The following is a 25675-nucleotide window of genomic DNA, read 5'->3' on the forward strand; positions in this document are numbered from 1 at the left end:
CTTATGAACTCATTTTAAAAATAAAGGTATAAGGGGTGCCTAGGTGGCTCAATGGGTGGTAGGACTCTTGGCTTTGGCTAAGATCATGATCTCATGGGTCCTGGGGATCAGCCCTGAGTCAGGGTCTGTACTCAGCAGAGTCTGCTTGAAGGATTCTCGCTCTACTCATGTCTACTCTTTCTCTCAAAATAAGTAAAATAAAGGTAGAAGTTTTACCATTAAGTACACTTCCCTCGTATTGTGCTAATACATTGTGGAGTTGCAGGATTTTTCTAGGATAAGGTGAATCATGATTTTGTAGTAATAAATCCAAATGAATTACAAGTTTTGTAGTTCCCTCCCTCTACCAGATTTATGCCCTATTTAATTTAGTGATAAAGTATTTTCTAATATTTTAGTACTCTGTGCTACTGAAGACTTGTTCAAAGGGATAATGAGCAAAGGGCATACCAAGAACTTGTTATAAGGCACTTTATTAAAATAAAAGTGCTTACATCCCTTTAATGTATTAATCTATTTCCTGAATAACATATGGAATATTGAACAAATAACTGTACACCAATTCTGTTCCTTACAGTAGTAGGAAAACAGTATTACTGTAGTAGTTTGTTTACTCCTCCCAACTTAGCTTTTACATTTTTGCTCACCATGGTATTGCCTAGAGCATAGTTAATTGTTCTTAAAAGAAAAAAAAAAATTTCTTCCTAGTGTTCTCTAATAGCAATTGCAAAATGCTACAAAAACCATCAAACAAAATCAAAATAAGAATTCCAGGTAACTTAAATTAACACCAGTGTTGAGAAAACCATTTTTATTGTCATCACCACCCAGCATATTTGTGCTGGATTATGTACCAAATGGCCAGATCTTCTAAAGAACATCTACATAACATTTCTTTCATGTTTCAAGAGATGAAAATAACTGTACAAGGTTAAGTACAAAAGTACACAAGACAGCGGACACGAAATATCCATGTATGAGATTTTATCCCACCTGCAGCTTTTATATATTTGAAAAGTAGAATTCATGAACTAAAAAATATTGTCCTTCTATAGTCCTGTCAAGTTTAATGGAAGTGTGTTTAACCTGATTACAACACTAACACCAGTATCACTGATCTGATATTTACAAAAAATCGTATTTTTCAATAAATTAAAGTCAATGCAACACCCATGCAAGCTAGAATGCTAGCTGTTTGGTGAACAAGGACCTGACATCAGAACCAGAAGTCCATAAAGTCTCAAATATTAAGTCTGATCTCTTTCAAACTGCATCCATTCCTCGCATTGATGATGTGAAACCCAATCCCATTCCTCTTTGTGTGTGGGTTTGTGATCTTGCCATTTCATACTGAGCATCTAGGTTTCTAAATACTTCTTCCTGTTGCTTCAAAGTCTTGTAACTTTCTTCATCAACTGAGCTACATCCAGCTTCGTCTTCACTCTAAATATCAAATAAAAAATATATTAAAATAATAAGTGGAAGTGGGAATAAGGTGTTCTTTTCAATTGATAGACTGATAAATTACATTTTTAGCATATGTATTTGACCTCAATTATTTAGCTTCCATTCATTCAGCACCTATAGAGTGCAAGGCAATGCCCTTTCTAGGTATTGGGATTAAGCCAGGATATAACACGAATCAACTTCATATTAATGGGTATGAGAAGAGTATGTAGAACATACCTTTAAATAAGTAAAGTCTAGAAGAAAAGCAAAAAAATGCTATTTTCAAAAAGCAAGGGAGGGGATCTCTGGGTGGCTCAGCGGTTTAGCACCTGCTTTTGGCCCAGGGCATGATCCTGGAGTCCTGGGATGGAGTCCCGCATCAGGCTCCCTGCATGGGGACTGCTTCTCCCTCTGCCTGTGTCTCTGCCTCTCTCTTTCTCTGTGTCTCTCATGAATGAATGAATAAATAATTTAAAAAACAAGGGAGAAAGGACTCAAAAAAGTTGACACTTGAGCAGAGACCAAACCAAAGCATGATGTAGGGAACTGAGGGAAGAAAAGAGGAGGGGAAGCTTAGAACACCTGGGTGGCTCAGTTGGTTAAGTGTCTGCCTTTGGCTCAGGTCCTGATCCCAGGGTCCTGAGACTGAGCCCCATATTGGGCCCTCTGCTCAGCAAGCAGGCAGTCTGTTTCTCCCTCTCTACCCTTCCCCCTCTGCTTATGCTCTTTCTCTCAAAAGAAATACAATCTTAAAAAAACAAAAAACCCCAAACCAAACAAAAACCAAAATAGCCAGCTCAGTGCAGCTTAGTTTAAGCCAATATCCCTTCAGTGAAAAACCAACTCCCTTAAGTAATAATACCTGAGTGTCTGTGAACTTTTCCAGGTTGGTTTTTTTTTTTTTTTAATGTTAGGCTTTTTTTTTTTTTTTTTAAAGATTTTATTTATTTATTCATGAGAGACAGAGAGAGAGGCAGAGACACAGGCAGAGGGAGAAGCAGGGATCCATGTAAGGGAGCCCCTTGTGGGACTCGATCCCGGAACTCCAGGATCATGCCCTGAGCCAAAGGCAGACGCTCAACTGCTGAGCCACCCAGAAGTCCCTCCAGGTTTGTTTGTTTGATTTATTCATTCATTCATTCATTTATTTTTTTCTTTCTTCCCCTCCAGGTTTTTATATGAAATCTAGTACTGGAACTGTACCAACAAAGCCAAACAAAAAACACCAAGAAAAATAAAACCCAAAACCAAAAACCTACATCTTTAAAAAAGCTTGCTGGAAATTTTAAATATTGTGGTCTTACACCAAGAACAGTTAGCTTTAAATGAGCATATTAAAAAAAATTAATTTCCATTTACAAGTTCATTTTTATTTACTTAGAAAAGCTTATGATGGGAAAAAGGTTCACCTAAGGTATAAAGTTATAACAAACATGTTAAATTGAATAATTTGTCTTGTCAACTACTGATAACATAATCCTGTCAAATTAATCTGAAGAAAAATCAAAAGAACACCAGAAAGTACCCAGGGTTCACACATTACTGAAATAACTTTTAGGATGAGGACAAATGTTAACCTGAAAATGCTAATATGAATTCTAATTCAAAGTGTGTAACTTACCTTAATACCCATTAATTTCCTGAATTTGACATTTTGGTCCTTGTTTCCAAAATTCAATTTTTCCCATATTTCAGCAGATTGGGATTTATCCTGTAAAGAAACAGTGACTTTTACAATTCATAAAATTTATCTCTGTAATAAGGTCTAAAAGAAACAATAACATTTATAGCACTTTATCAGTGTTTATAATTATTTTTTCTATCACAAAATAATGAAGCAAAATAGAATTAAGTGCTTAATAATTTTCCAACATTAATTTGTGTGGTAACTTAAAAAATATTACGATCAGATTTTCAGAAGAAAAATAAATCCAAACCAATCTTTTCCAATCCAAATTTGTTTTCCTAAACAACGGCTAATTAGGAATAAATGACAAAAGAGGGGAATTAAAAAACTTACCCCTTCTTTTTTGCCTTGCCAAAGCATTTTCCTTTTTTTCTCTTGTTCAGCAAACTTCATTGGATTCACAGCTGCTGGGTTATAATAGCTAGGTACAGCTATTCCGGTCTCTGCCAAAGCTTTAGCCTGCAGGGCAGCCATTTGAGCTGCCATAGCTATCTGAGGAGTTACTTGTGTTCCCGATGCCAACAAAGCAGCAACATTGAGAACAGAACCTCCGGTGGCTGCAGCTGCTAAAGAGGAGTTCAGCACAGATTTTACTCATTTTTTTAAGCACAGATTTTAAAACTAACCAAAGCAACGTCCTGATTTACATTAGTGTATTTATATTTAAGAACTAATCTATAAAAAAGCACCAACATCTTCAAAATAAATGCAGGTTTATAAAGCAATTAGCATTTTAACAAAATGTATTGTATATATTTGTAAAAGACATTTCTAGATATGATTGCTTATATATACTAATACTTTATATGTCTACAAATATAAGAATTCTACAAATAGTAAAAAGATTTGTGATTTCAATGAAAATGAAACTACGGTACTTGTATCTAAACTTACAATAAAAACTATTTGTATGGTTCTTTAAAAGCTTACAAAATGGTTACTTAGACATTCATTTGAAAATCTTTCATTGGGCTCTGCACTTACTTAACAGGGAGTCTGCTTGGGATTCTCTCCCTCTGTCCCTCCCCCAGGCACATGCTTTCCCTCTAAAATAATCTTAAAAAAAAAAAAAAAAAAAAAGGGTTCCTCGGTGCCTCAGTCAGTTAAGCATTTGATTCTTGATTTTGGCTCAAATCAAGATCAAGGTTGTGAGACAGAGCCCTGCATTGGGTTCCACACTGGGCATGGGGTCTGTTTAAGTCTCTCTCTTTCTCTCCCTCTGCCCCTCCACCCCTAAAATTAATGAATAAAGGTAATTTGTACAATTTCTTTTTTTTTTAATTTGTACAATTTCTTAACATTTAAAAAAACATTTATTTTAAACTAATCTCTACACCCATCATGGGCTCCAACTCACAACCTTGAGATCAAGAATCGCATGCTCTACCAACTGAGCCAGACAGGTACCCCAATTTGTACAGTTTTAGATTTTAAAAAAAAATTTTAAGAAGATTATTTAGTCATGAGAGAGACAGAGAGAGTCTTAAACATAAAAAAAGGCAGAGAGAGAAGCAGGCTCCATGCAGGGAGCCTGATGTGGGACTTGATCCTAGGACTCCAGGATCATGCCGAGCCAAAGGCAGATGCTGAGCCACCCAGGCGTCCCAATTATTATTTTTTTCCCCAAAGATTTAATTTGAGTAGAGACAGCCTGAGCAAGAATGGTTGGAGGGCAGGGGCGGAGGGAAAGGGAAAAGCCTTTCCATTCTCCACTGAACAGGAGCCTGATGGCATAAATTGAGCCGAAGGCAGGCACTTAACTCACTGAGCCACCCATGTGCCCCAATTTTAGATTATTTCAAGAAATACCAATTTACTAAGGAATGTCAACAAGCCAACAAAAAAACACCTTCCAAATTACATTTCATGCAATTCAACAAACTCTCTTTGATCACCTTTAGTCATTCAGAGGCAATGTTTGTGTTATGTCTAATAACCTAATTTCTTTTTTTAAAAAATATTTTATTTATTTATTAATACACAGAGAGAAAGGCAGAGACACAGACAGAGGGAGAAGCAGGTTCCATGCAGGGAGGGACGTGGGACTCGATCCCGGGTCTCCAGGATCACTCCCCAGGCTGCAGGCGGCGCCAAACCGCTGCGCCACCGGGGCTGTCCTAAAAACCTAATTTCTTACCTCAGTTCAATCATCATCTTTAATAAACTGCATTTTCCCAAAAATTATAACTAAAAGACATGTGCAGTCATTGTTAAAGTGTTGTATGAACAAGAACAGTGACTATTTACATGCCAAAATCATGTGCATCAACCAAGTAAATACACATGCAGGGATCCCTGGATGGCTCTGCGGTTGAGCGCCTGCCTTGTCTCAGGCCATGATCTGGGAGTTCAAGGATGGAGCCTGCTTCTCCCTCTGCCTATGTCTCTGCCTCTCTTTTGAACACATAAATAAAATCTTAAAGAGGGATCCCTGGGTGGCGCAGCGGTTTGGCGCCTGCCTTTGGCCCAGGGCGCGATCCTGGAGACCTGGGATCGAATCCCACATCAGGCTCCCGGTGCATGGAGCCTGCTTCTCCCTCCACCTGTGTCTCTGCCTCTCTCTCTCTCTCTCTGTGACTATCATAAAAAAAAAAAAAAAAAAAAAAAAAAATCTTAAAGAAAAAACAAACAAAACAAAAAAACCCACACATGCATGAAGTACTTATGAGGCATGAAAAGTTAACACTGAAAATAAAATGTTCACATTTCAATAATAACAATAATAAAGAGGTTTACAGTGCACTGATGGGTAGAGCAAGGATCATGGGTGATTTGCTTCCTATTATTTTTCTCAACTTTTTAGATTTAGATTTTCTACAAAAAAAGCCATACTTCCATAATAAAGAAAATAAATTACCTGCAGCTATTTCTTGTTGTTTTTGTTTTTCAACCATTTCTTTTTCTCGCTGTTCTTGTAATTTCTTTGCTCTTTCCAACCTATCAAAAGCAATTTCAATGCATTTAAAATAACACTCAATATAAACCAGTATTTATCTTTGTATTTCTCCAAATGTATAGACGTGACACACATTTTACATAGATTTTTAAATTAAGTGTAACACAATTTGGTATCTGTATGTGGGGCGGGGGGGGGGGGAAGCATTTACTCTTAATACAGTTACTGTTAGAGAATATTTCAATACAGGTTTAAGAAAATGTTTTCCTTTTTAATTTTTAAAAAATATTTTATTTATTTGAGATAGAGAGCAACAGCAAGGTGAGTAGATTGAGGAGGAGAGGGAGAAGCAGGCTTCTCTCTGACACAAGGAGCCCAATGCAGGGGGCTGGATTCCAGGACTATGGGATTGTGACCTGAGCTGAAGGCAGATCCTTAACAGACTGAGCCAGTCAGGTGTCTCTCAATACTGGTTTTCAACATCTTAAAGTGGAATAACCAAAAAACCAATCAATCAACCAAACAACAACAAAAAACCGGAAAGTTTTAAAACACAGTTCTCACAGGGAATTGTTTTAAAAAGTAGAAATTACTCAACCTTTATCAGTGGTTAAAGGAGTAAGGATAAAATTACATCTTGCAATGACATATTGAGATCTGAGAAAATCTTAGTAGAGTATGTTAAAAATATTAAACAATGTTTATAGAATTACCTACATGCTTCTTAGGGGAGGCTGATACAGGATAAGGTCAATCAAAATATGCCAATTATGACTTTTGTATCTAAACAGACTTTAAAGTTAACAAATATTTAAAAAGCCAAAAATAAAAAAAAGGCAGAAACCCTATCAGCCATTCTTTACAATCTAATAAAATAGGGGGAAAAAACCCCCTCAGTATTAGAGAATGAACTTTCAGCAGCTTAAATTCATCATTAGCAAAAGAACAGGACACATGAAACACAAATTCATCCTCAGACAAAATAAAAATTGTTCACACTAAATTTACTAATACATATACTAAATGTGCTGTCAAGACAGTATCTACTTCTTATACAACAAACTTTAGGTGATACCTTCGTGAGTTCCTGAAAGACAAATCCCTTTTCTTCAAGACCCTTTAACTCTCCAATCTTAAGTTAAAAGCAACTCCCTTCCTCCTTTAAAGTGTATAAAGGGGCAAAGATTAAGGAAAAGGTTTTTTATTTTAGGGCACTATGGGTAGTGAAATGGCATTGGCTTTAACAATGAAATTTACATAAAATGAATAATATAATTTTATTCCCTTTTACTAAGCACACGTACAAGAAAGACACAGTACTATGACTCGATTTTGTCCTTGAGAATAAAAGGTTCTGATTAGGGGTAACATTAAAATTTTGGCACACAAATATCAAAACTATTTTCAAAGCAGTTTAAAAATTCTGTCCTAAAATAAATAAATAAATAGAATAAAAAATTAAAAAAATTGTCCTTGTTAAAAAACAAAAAAGGAACAACAAAAATCAGTCTACATACTGTGGTTTATTAATAAAAGATCTCCCTTCAAATTTCAACTGTAGCCAAGGAGCAACGTAGTATTCTTAAATGAGTTATTTCATGTAAACTTATCATCTGAAAATAACTAAGTAGATTATTTTTCTTAAGTTTTAGAGGCTAGTAACAGCTTCAACTTTAATAAAAGCCAAAAATTAAAACACAACCAACTTATAATAGACTTTAGGGCTTAAAAAAATACTGGTCACATGTAACAGACCACTCATTATAATTTACTTCAAGTATTATTTAGTTCTGTTGAGTTTAGTTTCAGAAAGAAAATGATTGACTACTACTGGTGCATATTTAAAATGGCCATTGCAGGTTGGAATTAACACCATTCACTAAGGTGAATGGAATGAAGAAGGGGCGAGCTCACACCTTTGCTGCTGCTGCTGTTCAGCTGGAGTTTCTGCCAGGCTGGGTTCACAGGGCAGCAGCCCATCAGCTTACATTGTGATAACTGTATTTTTGTAATGAAAAAAAAATACAAACTCAATTTCATGAGGAAAAAAACCCCAAAATCAAGAGTATAGTTTTCAGAATATGGGAAAACCTGCAAACAAGTGCTTGGATTTTACTTTACTTCTTGCCTTTCTATATGAGGCAGTTCTTTCAAGGGTTTTGCACATTTTGGCCAGACAGCCCTGCTGCGTGTAGTCCCACCAATTACCAGAATATTTTTGAAATGCTACAGAATTAAAAGATACAATGATCTTATTTTATCAGCATTAAAATTTACAATATACAATAAATCACCTTGTAATGTTTATTACTTGCCACCTTTAAAAATAAGAAATCTATTGAGGGAATTGTTTCAGACTTTGTTTTCTTGATGAAGAAAAATAAAAGGGACAATGAACTTTTAGAGGCAAAATTTAAGATTTCTTGAATCAGATTTAAGATTTCTAAAAAAGTTTCAACTTCAAACCAAAAAATATTCAGGAGCTTAAATTTGATAAAAATGAATTAGGTTAATGAGGAAAAACAGAGAAACTGTTGCTGACATTGTAATCTTTCCAGTTGTACAAAGAGGCAAATGTTAAAATGAGAATTGACATACTTAGTTCTAGATCAGATTGGCACAGAATGTATCATGAATAGATTTAATTATTTGACTTAAACTCTAAAAGCATTTTTGTCCACACGATTACCTACTTCAAGTTGAAAAAGAAAAATGCATCAAATAAAAATATACCTACCTCCTAGCTAATGCTTCCTGTGCATCCATTGCTGTGTTTCTGCCTCTGAAGGGAGGTGGACTAGGAGTTCGGCTTAAACTTCTGCTAAATCTTCTTGGTTTTTCAATTCTCTTCTTTCTATCTCTGTAACAGGCATTTCACACATTGCAATATGGCCAAGCAAGCAGTAATAGTTTAATCCAAATCAATTATAGTTACATAGGTTGAACAAAAATGAAAATAGTAGCCAATATATTAGGAATCCTTTCCTCTCCACCTCTGTCCTCCAGCTTCCACAAAGTATGGGAAGTCCCTTGAAAATGCTAATTTTCTGTAAGTTCACTTAACCATCCCTGTTAGACATTTAAGATGTTTTCCAATATTTTGCTATTATGCCCACTATAACAAAGGCTAGCTTTAATACACACATCAGTCATTTTATATTCATGTAGGTCAATATGCAGGATAAATCCCTAGTAATGGATCCATAGTTCAAATGTTCCTAGTACTTTACAGTGAATTAATTTGTAAAAAAAGGCCCCAAGCACATAATCAGGAAAACAAAAGAATTAGGAAAGATAAAAAAAAAAAAAAAAAAAAGCACTGACCAGAAAAAAATAGAGTAGCAGTGGTCAAAATTAGAAATGCCATAAATGATGTCCTACATTGCCCAGATGGAAAATAAAAAACTAATGATAATTAATGGTGAAATTATTATTTATCCTAAGTTGACTAAACTTCATAATTGGCAAAGCTCAAATTAATACACTACTAACTAATTAGGGCAGCCCCGGTGGCTCAGCAGTTTAGCGCCGCCTTCGGCCCAGAGCGTGATCCTGGAGACCTGGGATCTAGTCCCACGTCGGGCTCCCTGCGTGGAGCCTGCTTCTACCTCTGCTTAGGTCTCTGCCTCTCGTGAATAAATCCATAAAATCTTTAAAAAACTGATAAACAGTAGCAGCTTTCTGCCCATGGGTCCTGTCCCTATGCTTTAATAAAACCATTTTGCACACACACAAAAAAGCAAAAACCAATTACCTGATTAACAAGTGATAAGCTAAGTCACAATAAGTAACATAGTCTATATTTCAGTCTTTATAGACTAACCTGAGGAATAAACTAACAAAAAAAGCTTTAATTATTTAATATCAGTATCTGTGCATATACACTATTAACAATTGATGTAAGTAAATAGACTAAATATATTCCTAATTATTTAAAAATTTTCTGTAGTTCTCTTTATTGTACTTCCTGTCTCAACAAATTAAAGCTTCCTCTCGATCAAGACAGGTCTGAATTGGGCAGCCCGGATGGCTCGGCGGTTTAGTGCTGCCTTCAGCCCAGGGTGTGATCTTGGAGACCCAGGATCAAGTCCCATGTCAGGCTCCCACATGGAGCCTGCTTCACCCTCTGCCCCTCTCTCTCCTCTGTGTTTCTCATGAATACATAAATAAAATCTTAAAAAAAAAAAAAAAGAAAAAAAAAAAAAAAGAGTTCTGAATTAAGCTCAACTTTTTGAGTACCTGAGATAGTATATACATGCTATATGTGTGGGTAAAGTACGTATATTGACTTTGCATTCAGACATAGTTGGGACTTGATCCTGATCATTTAATAACTTTATACCATTTAATAACTATGATTTGAGGCTTTCTGGCCAAGTTACTTAAGCTCTCTAAGCCCAAGAGATCTTAACTCACAAAAGTTGTTTTGAGACTGACATGACCTAGTACATGGAAAAGAGTGTTGACATAACACATAGTGTATGGCGGATATGCAATACATGTAAGCTACTGTGATTATACAATTAACAATTCAACATTCAAAACAACTCAATTTTATTTTTTTAAAGAACAGAGGGAGTCTGATGTGGGACTCAATTCCAGGACCCCAGGATCATAACCTGAGCCAGTTACATGCTCAACCACTCAGGTGCCCCAACTGAAATAATTTTATTTTATTTTTTCTGAAATAATTTTAATAGAGGATTATTTCTACCTGCACTTTAAAGAAGATCTGATTGATTACATATGCTATCTAAGGTGTTTAGATTTGTTATTGGTCAGAATGTTATTGAAAGAAGATAAACATTGGGCAGCCTGGGTGGCTCAGCCGTTTGGCACTGCCTTTGGCCCAGGGTGTGATCCTGGAGACCTGGGAGTCTCACATCAGGCTCCCTGCATGGAGCCTCTTCTCTCTCTGCCTGTCTCTGCCCACCCCCCGCCCCCGCATCTCTCGTGAATAAACAAATAAAATCTTAAAAAAAAAAAAAAAAAAAAGAAAAAAAAAAAAAAAGAAGATAATAAACAGACCCTGTGAGGGACCTATCTGATTTTATTCAAGATGATGAACACTTACCGACTTCTACTCCTTGTTCTACTCCTGCTTCTACTCCTATGCCTGTGTCTTGATCTTGAACGGGAACGAGATCGGATCCTACGTTTTCTTTCCCTGCTTCTGGATCGTGACTTCTTCCTCTCTCTGCTTCTGGATCTTGATTTCTTCCGCTCCCTACTCCTGGATCGAGACTTCTTCCGCTCTCTGCTTCTACTACGATGACGCCTGAAATTTAGGCACACAAATTTAAAGTTATTTAGTGCTGTGTCTCTTCCAATTACAGACATTATGAATTAATTATCTACAGTGTGTGCTGTCAAGCCAGGCAATAAACTGCTCTGCATTGTGTGTAGAAAGGATAATTGAGCCTTCTAAGGGAAGAAGTTCTAACAAATGAGCCTTTATTCTTGTTTGATGATGTCTGAGGGGCATGATAAAGCTACATGTCAAAAATGCAATGAACCCTAACTCAAGATTCTGTTGAACACTTTAAAGTTTACTAACTGCCTTACTGAAGTATTTATGCAACTTAAAGATGATATTGAAGTTAATCTACTACTGAAAAATTTTGACCCAATCAGATACATCATATGTATTTCCACAGAAAACTCCAAGCATATGTTAAACATTGGCTTACTTTTTTGGGAAGATTTTATTTATTTATTCATGAGACACAGAGACATAGGTAGAGGGAGAAGCAGTCTCTCCTGTGGGGAGCCCAATGCAAGACTTGATCCCAGGATCTCAGATCATACCCTGAGCCAAAGGCATACACTCAACCACTGAGTCACCCAGGCGTCCCAACATTGGTTTATTTAAATAAAAATTCCGGGAGGTGGCTCAGTTGGTTAAGTGTTTGCCTTGGTTTGGCTCAGGTCATGATCTCAGGGTCCTGAGATCAAGCCCCACATCAAGCTCCCTGCTAAACAGGGAGATTGTCCTCCCTCTCCCCCTGCTTTGCTCTCTCCCAAATAAATAAGCCAAATCCTTAAAAAACAAAACAAAACATACTTGCTAATTGAACAAGTTAATCAATCATAATCATCCTTTATCCCCTAGCCTTGAACACCATTTTTGCCTTTATCAGAAAATGCTCCAAAGATTTCAGCTATAAGCAGACATTAGTAGGCAAAGGACCACATTAGTGGTCAAGCTACCAAAAAAATTTCTTACCTTCTAATCTAATTAAGATTGTTTGGGTATCTCTGGGTTCATGAGTAGCTTTGCATAATATAGCTCTTTAAATATCACTAACTTATAAACACCAAAAACTACTTACCTTTCACGAGACCTAGATCTTGAATGACTTCTGCCTCTTGATGACTTTCTTTCTTTGCGTTTGTGTCTGTCCTCGCCGTTTTCAGATGAATTTAGTCGCTCTCTTCCTTTATCAGAAGAATGTTCTTTATCATTATGTTCCTCAGACTTGTGTTTCTTAGATGATTTATCTTTGGATTCATGTCTTCTTGCCTGTTTTAAGAAGAAGTTGGTTCTTTCAGGAAAATAGTGCAACAAAGAGAGTTAGTATGGGTTATCAGTAGACAAAAATGTTGTGATGCAACATTAGTAACCTTAGGAGTGTGTGGCAAATAAAAAAAAAATGATCTAGTTTCACATCACCCAAATGTTGCTGATGAATATTACTAATCTTGTCTTTATAAATCTCAAAAATGCAGTTTCCTCCCCAAAATAACATAATTAAAACAATGATTTTCAATGTTGACAATGATTTTCAATGTTAAAATAATACTGAAAAACCCGTTATCAGAAAAAGAGGAATCCCTGATGTTTCTTTTATCTAAAGGAATAAGGGAAGTACATATATATCAAAACTTTCAAAATCTTTCAACAAACCTTTTAGAGAAACATCATATATACATATATACATCAACTTCTAAAACCAGAGTACATATTATTTTAGATTTAAAAACTTAGCAATAATGAAGATGATCAGGACACAAAGAAATGCACCGGAAAACGCATTTCAATTAGGTAGCTAAATAAGATTAGTCTTACTAATTATTAGTATTTTCTGCAACTTTAAATTACTTTACGCAGAGTTGAAGTGTCCTTTTTATAGCTATACTGCCACATCCTCTCTAAAAGACGGCTCTTGATTTTTCTCCCAAAGTCTAAACTGTGATGAAATCACTTTTCATCTTGCAATATCCCAACGAGCTTGAAGTTCTATTACATTTCATGTACCTAGGGCAGAAAATGGCAACCGTATCTGTTTTAATTTTTATGAAATCAAATTAGGCATAACATAATTAATCCCTAAATCATTATGCAATATATATTTCTTCCATACTCTGAAAGATTAAAAACCAAGGCTTTTGCTTTCACAACATATGCATTCAGAGACTGAGCTAAAATTAATTGCATGATCAAGTCTCCATCCTACACTCACGTACCAAATTAGGAAGTGATAAACTAGATCTCCTCATATTAAGTTGGCAAATCCAACTTTTAGCTAAAGCTTAAAATCCTTGACATCTCGAAATCACAATTTTAAAGCTGGAAGGAAACTCAGATCCTCTTAACTCCCCTTAAGTACAACTAAGATTTAAAGTCACAAAGCTACATGGTAGCAGCTGAACCCAGACCCCATGGTTCTTCCTATGCCCAGGCCACTGCTTTTCTACCACAACAGGACACTTAACTCATGTTTCCCAAAACAGGCCAAAACATTTTTCTTTCCACTCAAGATTAACTTTCCTTAAAAAACAAAAAACTTGGCCAAACATTTTGGAACATGCATGATATATCTGAAAAGAATCATAGAACGTTATTTAGTATTTTGCAGAAAAGAGACCTGGAGACAGCTAAATTTTAGTTTCATTGCCAGTTCTCTATAAGAACTTACAAAAGTATTTCCTTGTTTTTGCCATATAGCGGCAAATTGGAAAAGCTTTAAGTGGTTCAACTTCCAAAGGTTTTATAGTTATTTCAAACCAGTTTTCCAAACATAACATTACTATTAATTAAAAAAAAAAAAAAACATTAAAACCCTTAACTGATTTAAGATATACTTAAGGGAAATAGGAGTTTGAATGACTAATAGTTACCTTATCATGAAGTAGGCTTATTATTTTGCTATCTGAGTCTGCAGCGTCTTCAGTTCAGTCTCTTCGCGCATTAGCACGCTGAGTATGATTTATTATAGAAATGTTATCATGTGAGCTAAACAAAATAGTCATTTTCACAAAAACTCTCCTAAATTAAAAATTTAACAGAGCTTCCATTAGGGGAAGAGGTGAAGTCCCTGCCCACATTTTTTTTAGGAGTCCCTTGCCCAGCCCCCATAAGACTCTTCTCCTCCCTTTTTGGTTCCTACTTCTGTTCTTCCTTGTTGGCTCATTCCTGGTCTTCTCAGGTGGGCAAGCAAGTTAACTCCTTTGCAATACAGGTGCTGCCTTTCTTTTTCCTCAAGTTTTGCTGTCACCGCCACCTTTCCAGCTGTCCCTCACAGACACTTTTATTTCAAAATTCAGCACTATTCTTAGGGAAACGGAAATGGCTGCTAATGAAAAGAGGACTCTCATTCTCTTCCATAAAGAAAAAGCCCACAGGTACCTAGGTTATTGCTACTTAAAGATGATTGCTATATGAAAATCCTGAGCAGTCGTCAGGTATAAGGAGACTCGGGACCTCAGATTAATGGAAGCTCTGTGTGACAGGCCTAAAAAAACCAATTATAATCTTCATATGAAATTTTTATTGTGAATATTTTCACAACATAAATAAAATTAATAGTTTTTGAATGAACTTTTCATATAAACAACTATCTTCTTGAATAATGATGAATCCATATCATGCTTATTTTATAACCCAATTAACCTTTTAAATTTCAAGTTTTTGTACTTACCTTGACAATATCATATATCACACAAACATTTCTACCAGATACTTTACAAGTATTTTAAAGTGCCTATTCACTACAAAGTGTTAATTACCTCTTTGCTTCTGCTCCGGCTCCTGTGTTTTCTTCCTTCGTTATCTGTAAATACACATAAAAATTCACCATAAACAAGATACAGAAACACCTCAAACACAAATTCCAATACTCAAATAAAGGACAATTTCCAACCCATTTTACTAAATTAAAATTCTACTTACTATTTTCCAAAGACTATTTTTTATGCAGGGTGAGTTTATTCTACCAAATACCACTGTGTGTGTGTGTGTGTGTGTGTATGAGAAACAAATCAAGCAATCTGAATAAACCAGAATATAACAGAGTAAGCAACCTGTCACCCCAAACCTTCTAAGGCAAGTCAAAAACAGATACTCTCTTTTCAGTTTGTCAGATTCTTAATTCACAAAACATACTGACTAGCCCATCTTGTTTTCCACTGCACAAAAAATTTATAAAGGGACATGTTAGAGGTAAACATGAACAAAGAAAACAAGAATGCAAGAGAATAAACAGTTTGAACTATATTTGGCATTAGTCAAAGGGTGCTATAGTTTATTTTTAAAAGATTTCATTTACTTATTCATGAGAGACACGCAGAGACATAGGCCAAAGGAGAGGGAGAAGCAGGCTCCCCTAAGGATCACACCCTGCCAAAGGAGAGGGAGAAGCAGGCTCCCCTAAGGATCACACCCTGCCAAAGGAGAAGGAGAAGCAGGCTCCCCTAGGGATCACACCCTGAGCCAAAGGAGAAGGAGAAGCAGGCTCCCCTAGGGATCACACCCTGAGCCAAAGGCAGAGCTCAACCGCTGAGACCTCCAGGGGTCCCAGGGTGCTATAGTTTATTTATTTAAAGATTCCATTTACTTATTCATGAGAGACGGATGAGACAGAGGGGGGTGGAGGGAAGGAGCGGCAGAGACAGGCAGAGGGAGGAAGCAGGCTCCCTGCAGGAAGCCCGATGCAATCCAGGGACTCCAAGATCACCCTCTGGGCCCAAGGCAGGCGCTAAACCACTGAGCCACCCAGGGATCCCCAAGGGTGCTATAGTTTAGATGCTCAATTAACCTCTTCGTTAAATAGCCACACTAATTTAAAAAAAATACAGCAAAACATCTTACTTTCTACAACACATCAGTCTAATTCTTTTTCAAGTAAACAAATAAGAAACATCCCAAAATGCCCAAACCTCGTTTCAGAAACATTCTAACATTAAATGAAAAACAAAGTTAAAAATGTTCTTGTAACTTACATCAAGATGTTAAAACAATTCTGAATAATATATCACTGCCCAGACACATCTTTCAAAATATTTTGCCTATGTTGAAAGTATGAAATTTAAACATCTCAGGGTAAAAAACCTACCCCCTCCCCAAAATCTCAGGATACAACACAATTTTGCCTTTGGACAAGTTATAAAATTTCCGCATGAAGACATTTATGTTTCTCAGAACTGAAAAGTTCTCCGGAAAATTACCAATGTACTTTAATTATTCATTTCTCCACCAGAAAGAATATGTATTAATTATATAAAAAACTAAGTATGAGTCTTATACACACAACGACATGGATTTTAACAAATGCTGATAGTGGTAATTAGTTTGCAACAATTCATACCTGACTTTCGTTTTCTTTCTCTTGACCTTGATCGTGATCTTGAATAATGATGTTTTGAGGCTCTAGGAGAAACAGATACATCTGACTGCTCTTTTTTCTTATCTCTATCTGGGGATGTCTTTTCTGGGGCTAGTCCATCTCGCTCTGTATCACTAGCCTAAAAGTTTAAATAAAGAGAAATGATTATTAAGTTCTTAATCATATTTAAAATGTTTTTAATTTCTTAAAAGAGGAAGAGAATAGAAAATCATCTGAGTTCTACAAAATTAAAGGCCAATTTCTAAATAAATATTATTTGTACCTAATAAGCCCGAATAGATTGAAATGACTAACCCAATAACAAAGAGACTAATATCCTTAACTTTCAAAAATCATTATTTTCATAACTTTCAAAACAATAGGGGGAGGGGAACAATCAGGGCTCCAAATATTTCCAATTAACTATTCAAGCAGAGAAAATATAGCCCATTTTAGATTTGTAAAGTCATTTACCTGACTTTAATGAATATTTTTATTTTACATTAGCAAAAGCATTTAAAAACCAACTGGTAAAATTTATAGAGACTTAAGTATGTAAAAATCTAATAATAGCAGAGAATGCTTCTAGATTATAAAAGAATAAACAAAATTAACTTACCTATCTGAGAACCCAATCTTAATTTCATTAACCCTCTTTAATGAAAACAGCCCCTTGGCACAGTGCTGCTGCAAAATATGGTCTGCCTCTCCTCACATATGCTCTGGGCTATGGAAACATTAAGTTGTTTCTGCTTTAAAGCATTTTATAAATTTTCACAATGCAAATTTTGTAAAGTTAAAAAAGTACACATTCTTTCCAAAGAGTCCTTTAATTAAAAAGAGGTTCCTCCACCTAAATATCAGTTCCCTGTTTTCCAGTTTACTTGCTCATAACCAAGTACTCAGCACAGCAATCAATCAACAAAGGAAGAAATGAATTCCTGTTAACTTGTTTTCAATTAAAAAAAGAGGATTTCTGAGGCTCTGTTGAAATGTGTCGTCCAAATAAGAGTATCACAAAAAGCCCACTGATTTAAATGAGTCCTAGAAAAAAAGCTGTGAGAAGCTAAAACCTGATTCCTGAGTTGGATTTTGACAAAAAGGAAACAGTTTCAGTATGTGGAAGGTGGACTAGTTGGCTTTTGAACTAAGAAGGATTTTTACATTTTTGAAAGGATTAAGCAAGCAAGGAATGGGACAGAGACTCTACGTGATCCACAATGTCTAAAATATTTACTACCATACTCTTTACAGAAGAATCTGGATTGGATAAATAGGGAATCACTGTACATTTTCAGCAGGATAAATAATCACAAGGCAATGAACTCCTTTCCCGCAGGAAAATTAGTCCAGGAAAAAAAAAATGAAAGGAAAAAAAAAAATGAAAGGAAAGGAAAGGGGAGTAATTTAACAAAGTGTGAAGAGATTGCATTATCTCAACTAAGAATCACAAATGTGCCAAACTCAATGCTACTCAGAATAAAATGACAAAAAAGAGATTTACAAGTTTAGCTGGGATGACAGACATAAACGTGGTAAGCCTCTAACAATGGTAAAACAAAACAAAACAAAACAAAAACCCTCAACCAAGCACAGAGGAAGCAACTCATTACTGGAGAGGCTACCAATCAAGCATTAGTGCCTTCTCCAGTTTTCTATGTATGGGTGATTTCTGGAATTATAAAATTTTTTGTGATGAAAGCTTTCATCACTTATAATAGAGTTCAATTTTCTGATCTTACAGAGGAGATCCAGCAACATGACCTGCTTTCCCTTAAGATGGTACTTTAGCTCTTTGCTGTCTACTAATAAATAGTGCTGTATCACACAATCAAGGATAATTCTGATTTTCATCATTATCCTTACGAACTATTTCAGGCATGTCTGTGATGTTGTGAAGTGCTGGTAGAGCTTACATTTGGTAAAATAAAGCAACTGTGATAAGCACTGTTATCACTTCTTTCAGTGCATGAGCCTTTTCTGCAGAAAACCAGCATTCTTGAGCCACTGGCACAGCTCATTCACTTTTACAGAGATCATGACTAGAACTGAAGAAAGAAAAAAAAAAAAAACAAAAAAACTTCATATGGAAGTCAGCTCCAGCTCACACAGTACAAATTTTCAGTCAACAATTTACATGCTTAACATTGCAGAAGCCTAGCAATAGGGAAGTCAAAGGCACCCTGTAATACAAAGCCAATAACTACATCAACTACCTATTTTCACCTGTAAAATACACAATAGAAAAACAAAAATCACCCTACCATTATAGATTCCGAATGATAGGTGGCCACTTTGCCTACACAAAACTTTTATTTCCATGATGCTATTTTATAGTACCCTAATTAAAAATAACCAAAAAATAAAATCAATTGAAGAAAATTTATCTGATGGGATGCCTGGGTGGCTCAGCGGTTGAGTGCCTCCCTTGGCTGGAGAATGATCCTGGAGTCCCGGGATCGAGTCCCACATCAGGCTCTGCATGGAGCCTGCTTCTCCCTGTGCCCGTGTCTCTGCCTCTCTCTCTCTCTCATGAATAAATAAATAAAATCTTAAAAAAAAATTTTCTCTGAAAATTTCTAAGCTTTACTTCGAATTATCAGGGATGTACATAGTAAATCTTAAATCTAAATGCAAAACTGTCCTCTATTTTAGCACTTTTAGAAGGCTACTACCATTACCTTAACATTTATAATTTGTTTAAATCTGTAATAATGCTCACGACAGCACACAAATCTTTTTTTCCAGTGCAAAGAAGGTACCTTGGATTTAATACTAGGCCACTTCTCCAGGGGACTGTCTTTTTATTGAAGGAGGCACTGCAGGACCAAATGTCTGTTTGAACTGACTTCATTTTTTAAAACATTTGAGCCCAAGTAAAACACCACCATTTTTAAAATACATTAAGAGGCCTAAAACACCACTTAAACAGTGGAAAACACTACTTCGACTAGTTGCACAAACACCAAACAGCCCAGCTGTTTGAAACCGTAACAAAAATCGGTTAATTCAATTAGGTACTGGGGGAGGGGAGTGCAGAAACCATCTCGATTCCAGATAACCCCAATTTTTAGGGGGGCAAACTACAAATTTTTTCGGTACGTTTACAGTCCTACTTAGTTTTGAAAATGAATAAATAGAACTTCCTAGTCAGTGGAAAGGAACACAAAATGCTTGCGTTTTCCTTTTAACACGGGAAGAAAAATGAAGTAATCACAATAACGCGCGCGACCCACCGGAATTGGGCATCTTACACCCAAAGCATGCTTTTTAAAAAAACTGTAGTTCTTATTTAAAATTAAATGGGTCAAGAAAGGGTGCTTAAATTTAAAGAAACGCCAATATTAAGGCTTTATTATGCTTCTCAAAGATTTCAAAATGATTACATCACGAGCCGCTTCGGAAACGGAACAATCAGAATTCGTAGTTCCAAAGGCTCCTCGTAATTAAGTAGAATTTTTTTGCTCCCTTTGAGCAACACCTTCCTCAGCTCCATACTAAGAAATAAACTACGGTTTTCAGAGACAAAACAATAATAATAAGGGAAAAAACCAAAACGTTACAAGTCGATTCTCTTCTCCCATTTTACCCCTTGCAGGCAACGCCTTTCTGACCCAATACTTTTCAAAGACCCCCCCCCCCAAGCCCTTTTCTCTTTTCCTCAGTCCTTCTCCAACAGGAACAAATTCCCAAGCCCTAATTAACTCAGTATAAAAACGGCCAACAAGAGTAAGCTAAACTGGAGGCCGCTCTGTGGGTCGAACAGAATAGAGAACTAGGAAAAGAGGGGAAGAAAGTTCTGGAAGAAAAAAAAAAAAAAAAGACACTCCCTGCGGCTCCCCACCCCCACCAACACCGCCTCATTTCCCCCTCCTTACAGTAGGCAGCCATGATGGCGGGCGCAAAAGAAGGCCGCGACGCCATTTTGTCCACACACACGCGCGGACAACAGCTCTGGGAGCAGTTCACCCAGTCTTTGGAGGGTATCAAGAAAATATCCCTGGCTTTAAACTCAAGAATTGGCACCTACCGCCATAGTCCAGAGTCTTGGCCGCTAGGGCGGCGCCTCCACTTGCCGCTCTCAACAGTACCGGCCGCCCAGACGCTTCGCCACAGACTAAATCGCTCGCGCGAGAGACCCGGATGGCACAAAGGGGCTGAGGCCCGGCGCGTCGCGCAGCTTGCTGGGAAAAAAAAAGTGTCGATAAGAGTCTCTATAGCAACGCGATTCGAGGAGCTGATTGGTTGTTATTTTGAAGAGGGCGTGTAAGGCCAGGAGTGGGGCGGGGCCAAGAATACACCCTAGATTGTGCAGCCTGTAAATCGGAACGGGTGGAATTTAGGGTGGGTCAACGTCCTCTTTCGATTCTAAAGCAGTTTTGGCCCCTTCCGGCCGCTGTAAAAGGGGTTGGGCCTAGTGTTCTCCCGCCAATTTAAATCCGTGGGCTAGACCCCGAAGAGATTAGGGACAGTTGTGGGTGGCGGGAAGAGGAGTGATTTATTTGAGTGTTCTTCTTTAGGTTCTTCAGTTGCAGGTGAGGAGGGGGAAATGCGCTGCTGTAGAGATGTGGGGGGTGGGTTCAGATCGAATAACAGCGACCTCAGCTAAGTTTGGGTGTTTTCTCATCAAGACCGCTGGCGGGAGAGGGTTTGAAGTCGGTTCTTGCTGGTCGGTTGTCCAGCTGGGGAAGTTTGTGCTTGGGGGCCTGACACTTTCATTTCACTTAATTCGCTCATCGGTTCTTCACCCAGCAACTCGCCTGATCTCAAATCGTTAACCAAATCAGGTCACTCGTGTGCTTAGTGTCTTTCCCCTGTAGCACCGAGCCTAAAAACCCAACCTTGAAGTCGACCATTCGTTTAGCTTCTTCATTATTCCATTTCTGCTGAGGCTCGGCAGCCGCCCCAAACTCGTTACAGCCTCTGAGCCTTTGCACTCGGCTCGCATCTCTGTTCTCCGCGAACAGCTCTTGGAATCTTTCCTTTCCCTAACAGGTACTTCTCGTGCGGCCCCTCCCCCCCCCAAACTGAGCATCGTTTCGTTCAAAACCTTTGGTACTGTTTGTAATTATGCACTTATATAACAGTTAATAGGCGTGAATTTGAGTCTTCTCTATTGACTCGCTGTAGGTGACCTTGGCTATTTTTTTCTTTTAAGACTTTTGTTTATTCATGAGAGAGAGAGAGGCAGAGAGAGAAGCAGGCTCCATACAGGGAGCCTGACGCGGGACTCGATCCCGGGACTCCAGGATCACACCCCGGGTCGAAAGCAGGCGCTAAACCGCTGAGCCACCCAGGGATCCCCTATCTTGGCTATTTATTTCATACCTGGCTTGTGTCTCTCTGCTTTTTTTTTTTTTTTTTTTTTTTTTTGTGTGTGTGTGTGTGTGTGTCTCTGCTTTAAGATGGATTGTTGTGCGGATTAAATTAGTAAAGCATTGAAAATTATCTTGCATATTCAATACATATTAACTAATTTTAAAAAATTATTCATGAGAGGGGCAGAGACATGGGCAGAGGAGAAACAGGCTCCCTGTGGGGAGCCTGATAGGGTAACTGGATCCCAGGCCCCCAGGATCACGACCTGAGCCAAAGGCAGACACTCAACTACTGAGCACCCAGGTGCGTCACATGTTAACTATTTTATTTGACCTTCCTAAACGAATATAATGATATTCGACCTTCCTAAACTTCATAATGATAAAGGCCTTTTCTGTCTTCTGGGCTGTATTCCTGCTCCTAGAAAGAACAGTGCCTGGCACAAAGTAGACATCAATAAACATTTGTTGAACAACTGACTGTGACAGTACTTGAAGGTTGATAATATTTCTCTGTTGTTTTCAGATGTGGGACATAGAGACCCGTAAAAATTCACCCCAACCTGTCCCTCCTGTCTTAATTTCTTCCCAAATCCCACCCAAACACTGGCCACTAGAACTACTGTCTATTCTAACATTGTTTTGTACCCTTGCTCACATTCTTGGTAAGAACTCTTTTCCTGTATTTAAAAACATATGACCATAGCCTAAATGTTACCTGCTTCCACTAATGAATATAATAAATTACCTAACACTTAATATTGAGTGCTTGCCATGAACCAAACATTGTTCTGTAAATATTCAAAACTTATAACCTTTGCTTATAGGTACAGCTATGTTCCTATTACAAAGAATTAAGGAACGGAAAGGTTACATTGCTTGCTCAAGGACAAGTAGTTGTAAATAAAAAGTACCTTTCCTGTGCTGTATGTCCCATAAATTTTATTTTATTTTATTATTTTTTAGAGATTTTATTTATTTATTCAATAGAGACACACACACACACACACACAGAGGCAGAGACAGAGGCAGAGGGAGAAGCAGGCTCCATGCAGGGGGCCCGATGTGGGACTCAGTCCCGGGTCTCCAGGATCATGCCCTGGGCTGAAGGCGGTGCTAAACCACTGAGCCACCTAGATTGCCCTGGGCATATTCTTTGGTTCAATCAGAAACCAAATCCAATTCTTCCCCTTTCCCCGTACCATTTTCATTTACTGTACAATACTAGAAACATTAATGGATATTTTGAAAAGTTCATCTGGAACCTTAACCATCCTAAGATACTCCATATAGTCTGACTTTAGAGCTTCCACTGTTTATCTCTATATTGCTTAAAGGTGTATTTCAAATGAAGACGTTATAATTTTAAGCTAGGCACACAAAATACTGGAAGCTCTAGGATACATTGGTGACATCAGATTGGTCTGTGTTCCTAAACTAATACATTTTTCTCTGATGATAATTATAGTTAGTTCCATTTATCTTATTGGTTGAAGTATGTGGTGACTACTGAAATAACACAGAAAAGTCAAGACACAGAAAAGTTGACTGATGTCTGTATACATACATACATATATATATATGAATATATACTTTTTTTTACTAAACCTTTTAATTTCCCAAGGAATTGTATTCAATGCAACAATATAATTTGTTCTCTACATGTTGTCACAGGAAAAGTAGTGGCTCCTGGTTCAGGAAGACAATCTCAGAAATATGTGGAATGATATTGAGCTGTTGACAGGTGATGATACAGGAAGTGGGTACCTAAGTGTTGGCTCAAGAAAAGAACACGGAACTGCTTTATATCAAGTTGATTTGCTAGCAAAGATCGCCTCTGAAAAGGTAATGATTATGATGCTGATTGTTTTCATTTACAGTACTTTTGCTGAGTGCTTGTAAGCTCAGTAGTCACATAGTAAATGTTCTGTATATATGCATATAGCATTTTCTCAGGGAATCAAGGTTCAGTCTCAGATTACTAGATTACTCAGATTACTAGAAATTTCCATCTGAATTCTCCCTTCATTGTCTTAAGATCACTATATTCAAAACTGAACATTTCATAGCTCTTCTTGATATTTGGACAAATAGAATGTAAATAAAGTGGAACAAAGAATAGCTACACCAGCTTAGAAAATAAATCATTACCACTAGACTTGAAGTCCCAATCCCATGTTCCCCCAGTACTCCACCCCTGAGTTAAGCATTCTGCTGAGGTTGATATGTATCCTTTCCATGCATTTCTTTCCACATATTAATTTTCTTCTTTTAACAATAATTCTAGGGATGCCTGGGTGGCTCAGTTGGTTAACCATCTGCCTTCAGCTCAGGTCATGATCTCGGGGTCCTGGGATCAAGCCCCCATCAGGCTGCCGCTCAGTGGGAAATCTGCTTGTCCCCCTTCTTCTGTCCCTCTCCCTATTTGTGCTCTCTCTTTCTTGCAATTAAATAAATAAAATCTTAAAACAGTAATTCCATTCTCAGTCCAGGCTTGAAACCTTATTTTTTGCACCTTATAGAAAATATTACAGTTTTTTTTATCTTGGGTTTTCTTTTCTTTCTTTTTTTTTTTTTCAAATATTTTATTTATTCATGAGAAACACACACACAGAGAAAAAGAGAGAGAGAGAGAGAGAGAGAGAGAGACAGGCAGAGGAAGAAGCAGGCTCCATGCAGGGAGCCTGATGCAGGACTCGGGACTCCAGGATCATGCCCTGGGCAGAAGGCAGGCGCTAAACTGCTGAGCCACCCAGGAATCCCCTAGGTTTTCTTTTTCAGTAATTTGATAAATTTTTGTAAACAAAGGGTTTTTTGTAAAGAAAGTACATCTGATTTTTATTTATAGCATAGCCCAGGATCCCTTCATTTCCCTTAGTAAGTCAATGTAATATTTAATCCTCAATTAAGAAAAAAGGTTTCAATAAAAAGAAGCAAAATATTAGAGACAAGAGTTGTATCTTCTAGGGCTTGAAAGGAAGGGCCTCTTCTGAGGACCTTCTTCATAAAGGACCTCAAATGTAGACTTTTGGCTTTTTTTCAACTGAGGTTCTATATATATTCAAAGAAACTAGCTGATAGGATTTTTTAAAAATATACCATTCTTTACACAGCTTGCATACTGTTGGACTTTACTGCCTTAGTAGACTATGAATCACAGAATTTGTAATTTTTTTTTTCAATTTTTATTTATTTATGATAGTCACACAGAGAGAGAGAGAGGCAGAGACAGAGGCAGAGGGAGAAGCAGGCTCCATGCACCGGGAACCCGATGTGGGATTCGATCCCAGGTCTTCCGGATCGCGCCCTGGGCCAAAGGCAGACGCCAAACCGCTGCGCCACCCAGGGATCCCACAGAATTTGTAAATGTTAATTATGAGTAGTACAAATAAATTATTTTCTTTGGCATTAAATTGTTTATGAAAAGCAAAAATTTTAATTTAAGGTATATTAAAAGTTCTGTAATGAGAAAATAGCATTTATATTTGAGTGTATCAGGAGCCTCAAAACATGGAAGTGGCCTAGGCCTCTCTTGAGCTCTGAGGACTCCTGTTGAAAAATAATAGTATGTGTGTATTAAGCTTCAAATTCAGCAAAGAACTAAAATTCTCTTATTAGCTTGGAGTATAACTCATCACTCATAGCAAATACTATGTTCAAAACCCTATGCTAGGGACACCTTGGTGGCTCAGTGGTTGAGTATCATCCCACGTCTAGGGAT

At 37.3% G+C, this 25675-nt stretch overlaps 2 protein-coding genes across 6 annotated transcripts in view; one reads left to right on the forward strand and one right to left on the reverse strand.

The window, feature by feature from the left end:
* Nucleotides 1–460: 460 nt before the first annotated feature.
* Nucleotides 461–20810, reverse strand: RSRC2 (arginine and serine rich coiled-coil 2). 4 transcript variants are annotated; one of them, XM_041729157.1, is made up of 10 exons: nt 20667–20810; nt 16619–16775; nt 15042–15085; nt 12365–12555; nt 11107–11310; nt 8770–8892; nt 5994–6073; nt 3470–3699; nt 3071–3160; nt 461–1443 (listed from the first exon to the last, which is right to left on the reverse strand). In XM_041729157.1, exons 1-10 carry the CDS (start codon nt 20670–20672, stop codon nt 1264–1266), a joined length of 1305 nt encoding a protein of 434 aa, XP_041585091.1. In that variant the 5' UTR covers nt 20673–20810; the 3' UTR covers nt 461–1263. The 4 variants fall into 4 exon arrangements, with proteins under 4 accessions (XP_041585091.1, XP_041585090.1, XP_041585093.1 ...); XM_041729156.1 differs by having other exon boundaries at nt 3470–3702; XM_041729159.1 differs by lacking the exon at nt 20667–20810 and adding an exon at nt 14154–14231 and having other exon boundaries at nt 12365–12577; nt 16619–16715.
* A 282-nt stretch (nt 20811–21092) lies between these two features.
* KNTC1 (kinetochore associated 1) overlaps nt 21093–25675 on the forward strand; it is a 78335-nt gene continuing 73752 nt past the window's right edge. Inside the window, exons 1-2 of one of the 2 annotated variants that reach the window (XM_041728362.1) lie at nt 21093–21171; nt 23629–23799. In XM_041728362.1, the coding sequence (XP_041584296.1) occupies nt 23671–23799 (129 nt within the window). In that variant the 5' untranslated portion in view covers nt 21093–21171; nt 23629–23670. Of the gene's footprint in view, nt 21172–22200; nt 22259–23628; nt 23800–25675 lie in introns of those variants that run through there. The other variant, XM_041728363.1, reaches the window with a different exon arrangement.

Source organism: Vulpes lagopus, chromosome 14, assembly GCF_018345385.1.
Source record: "Vulpes lagopus strain Blue_001 chromosome 14, ASM1834538v1, whole genome shotgun sequence".
Classification (NCBI taxonomy): domain Eukaryota; kingdom Metazoa; phylum Chordata; class Mammalia; order Carnivora; family Canidae; genus Vulpes; species Vulpes lagopus.

Bases quoted from the DNA above. Each gene is read 5' to 3' on its own strand.
- RSRC2 (XM_041729156.1), bottom strand. The intron at 8,893-11,106 runs GTAAGTGTTCAT...TGCCTGTTACAG, and splicing joins AGAACAAGGAGTAGAAGTCG to AGATAGAAAGAAGAGAATTG. The intron at 6,074-8,769 runs GTAGGTATATTT...TGCTTTTGATAG, and splicing joins CAGGAAGCATTAGCTAGGAG to GTTGGAAAGAGCAAAGAAAT.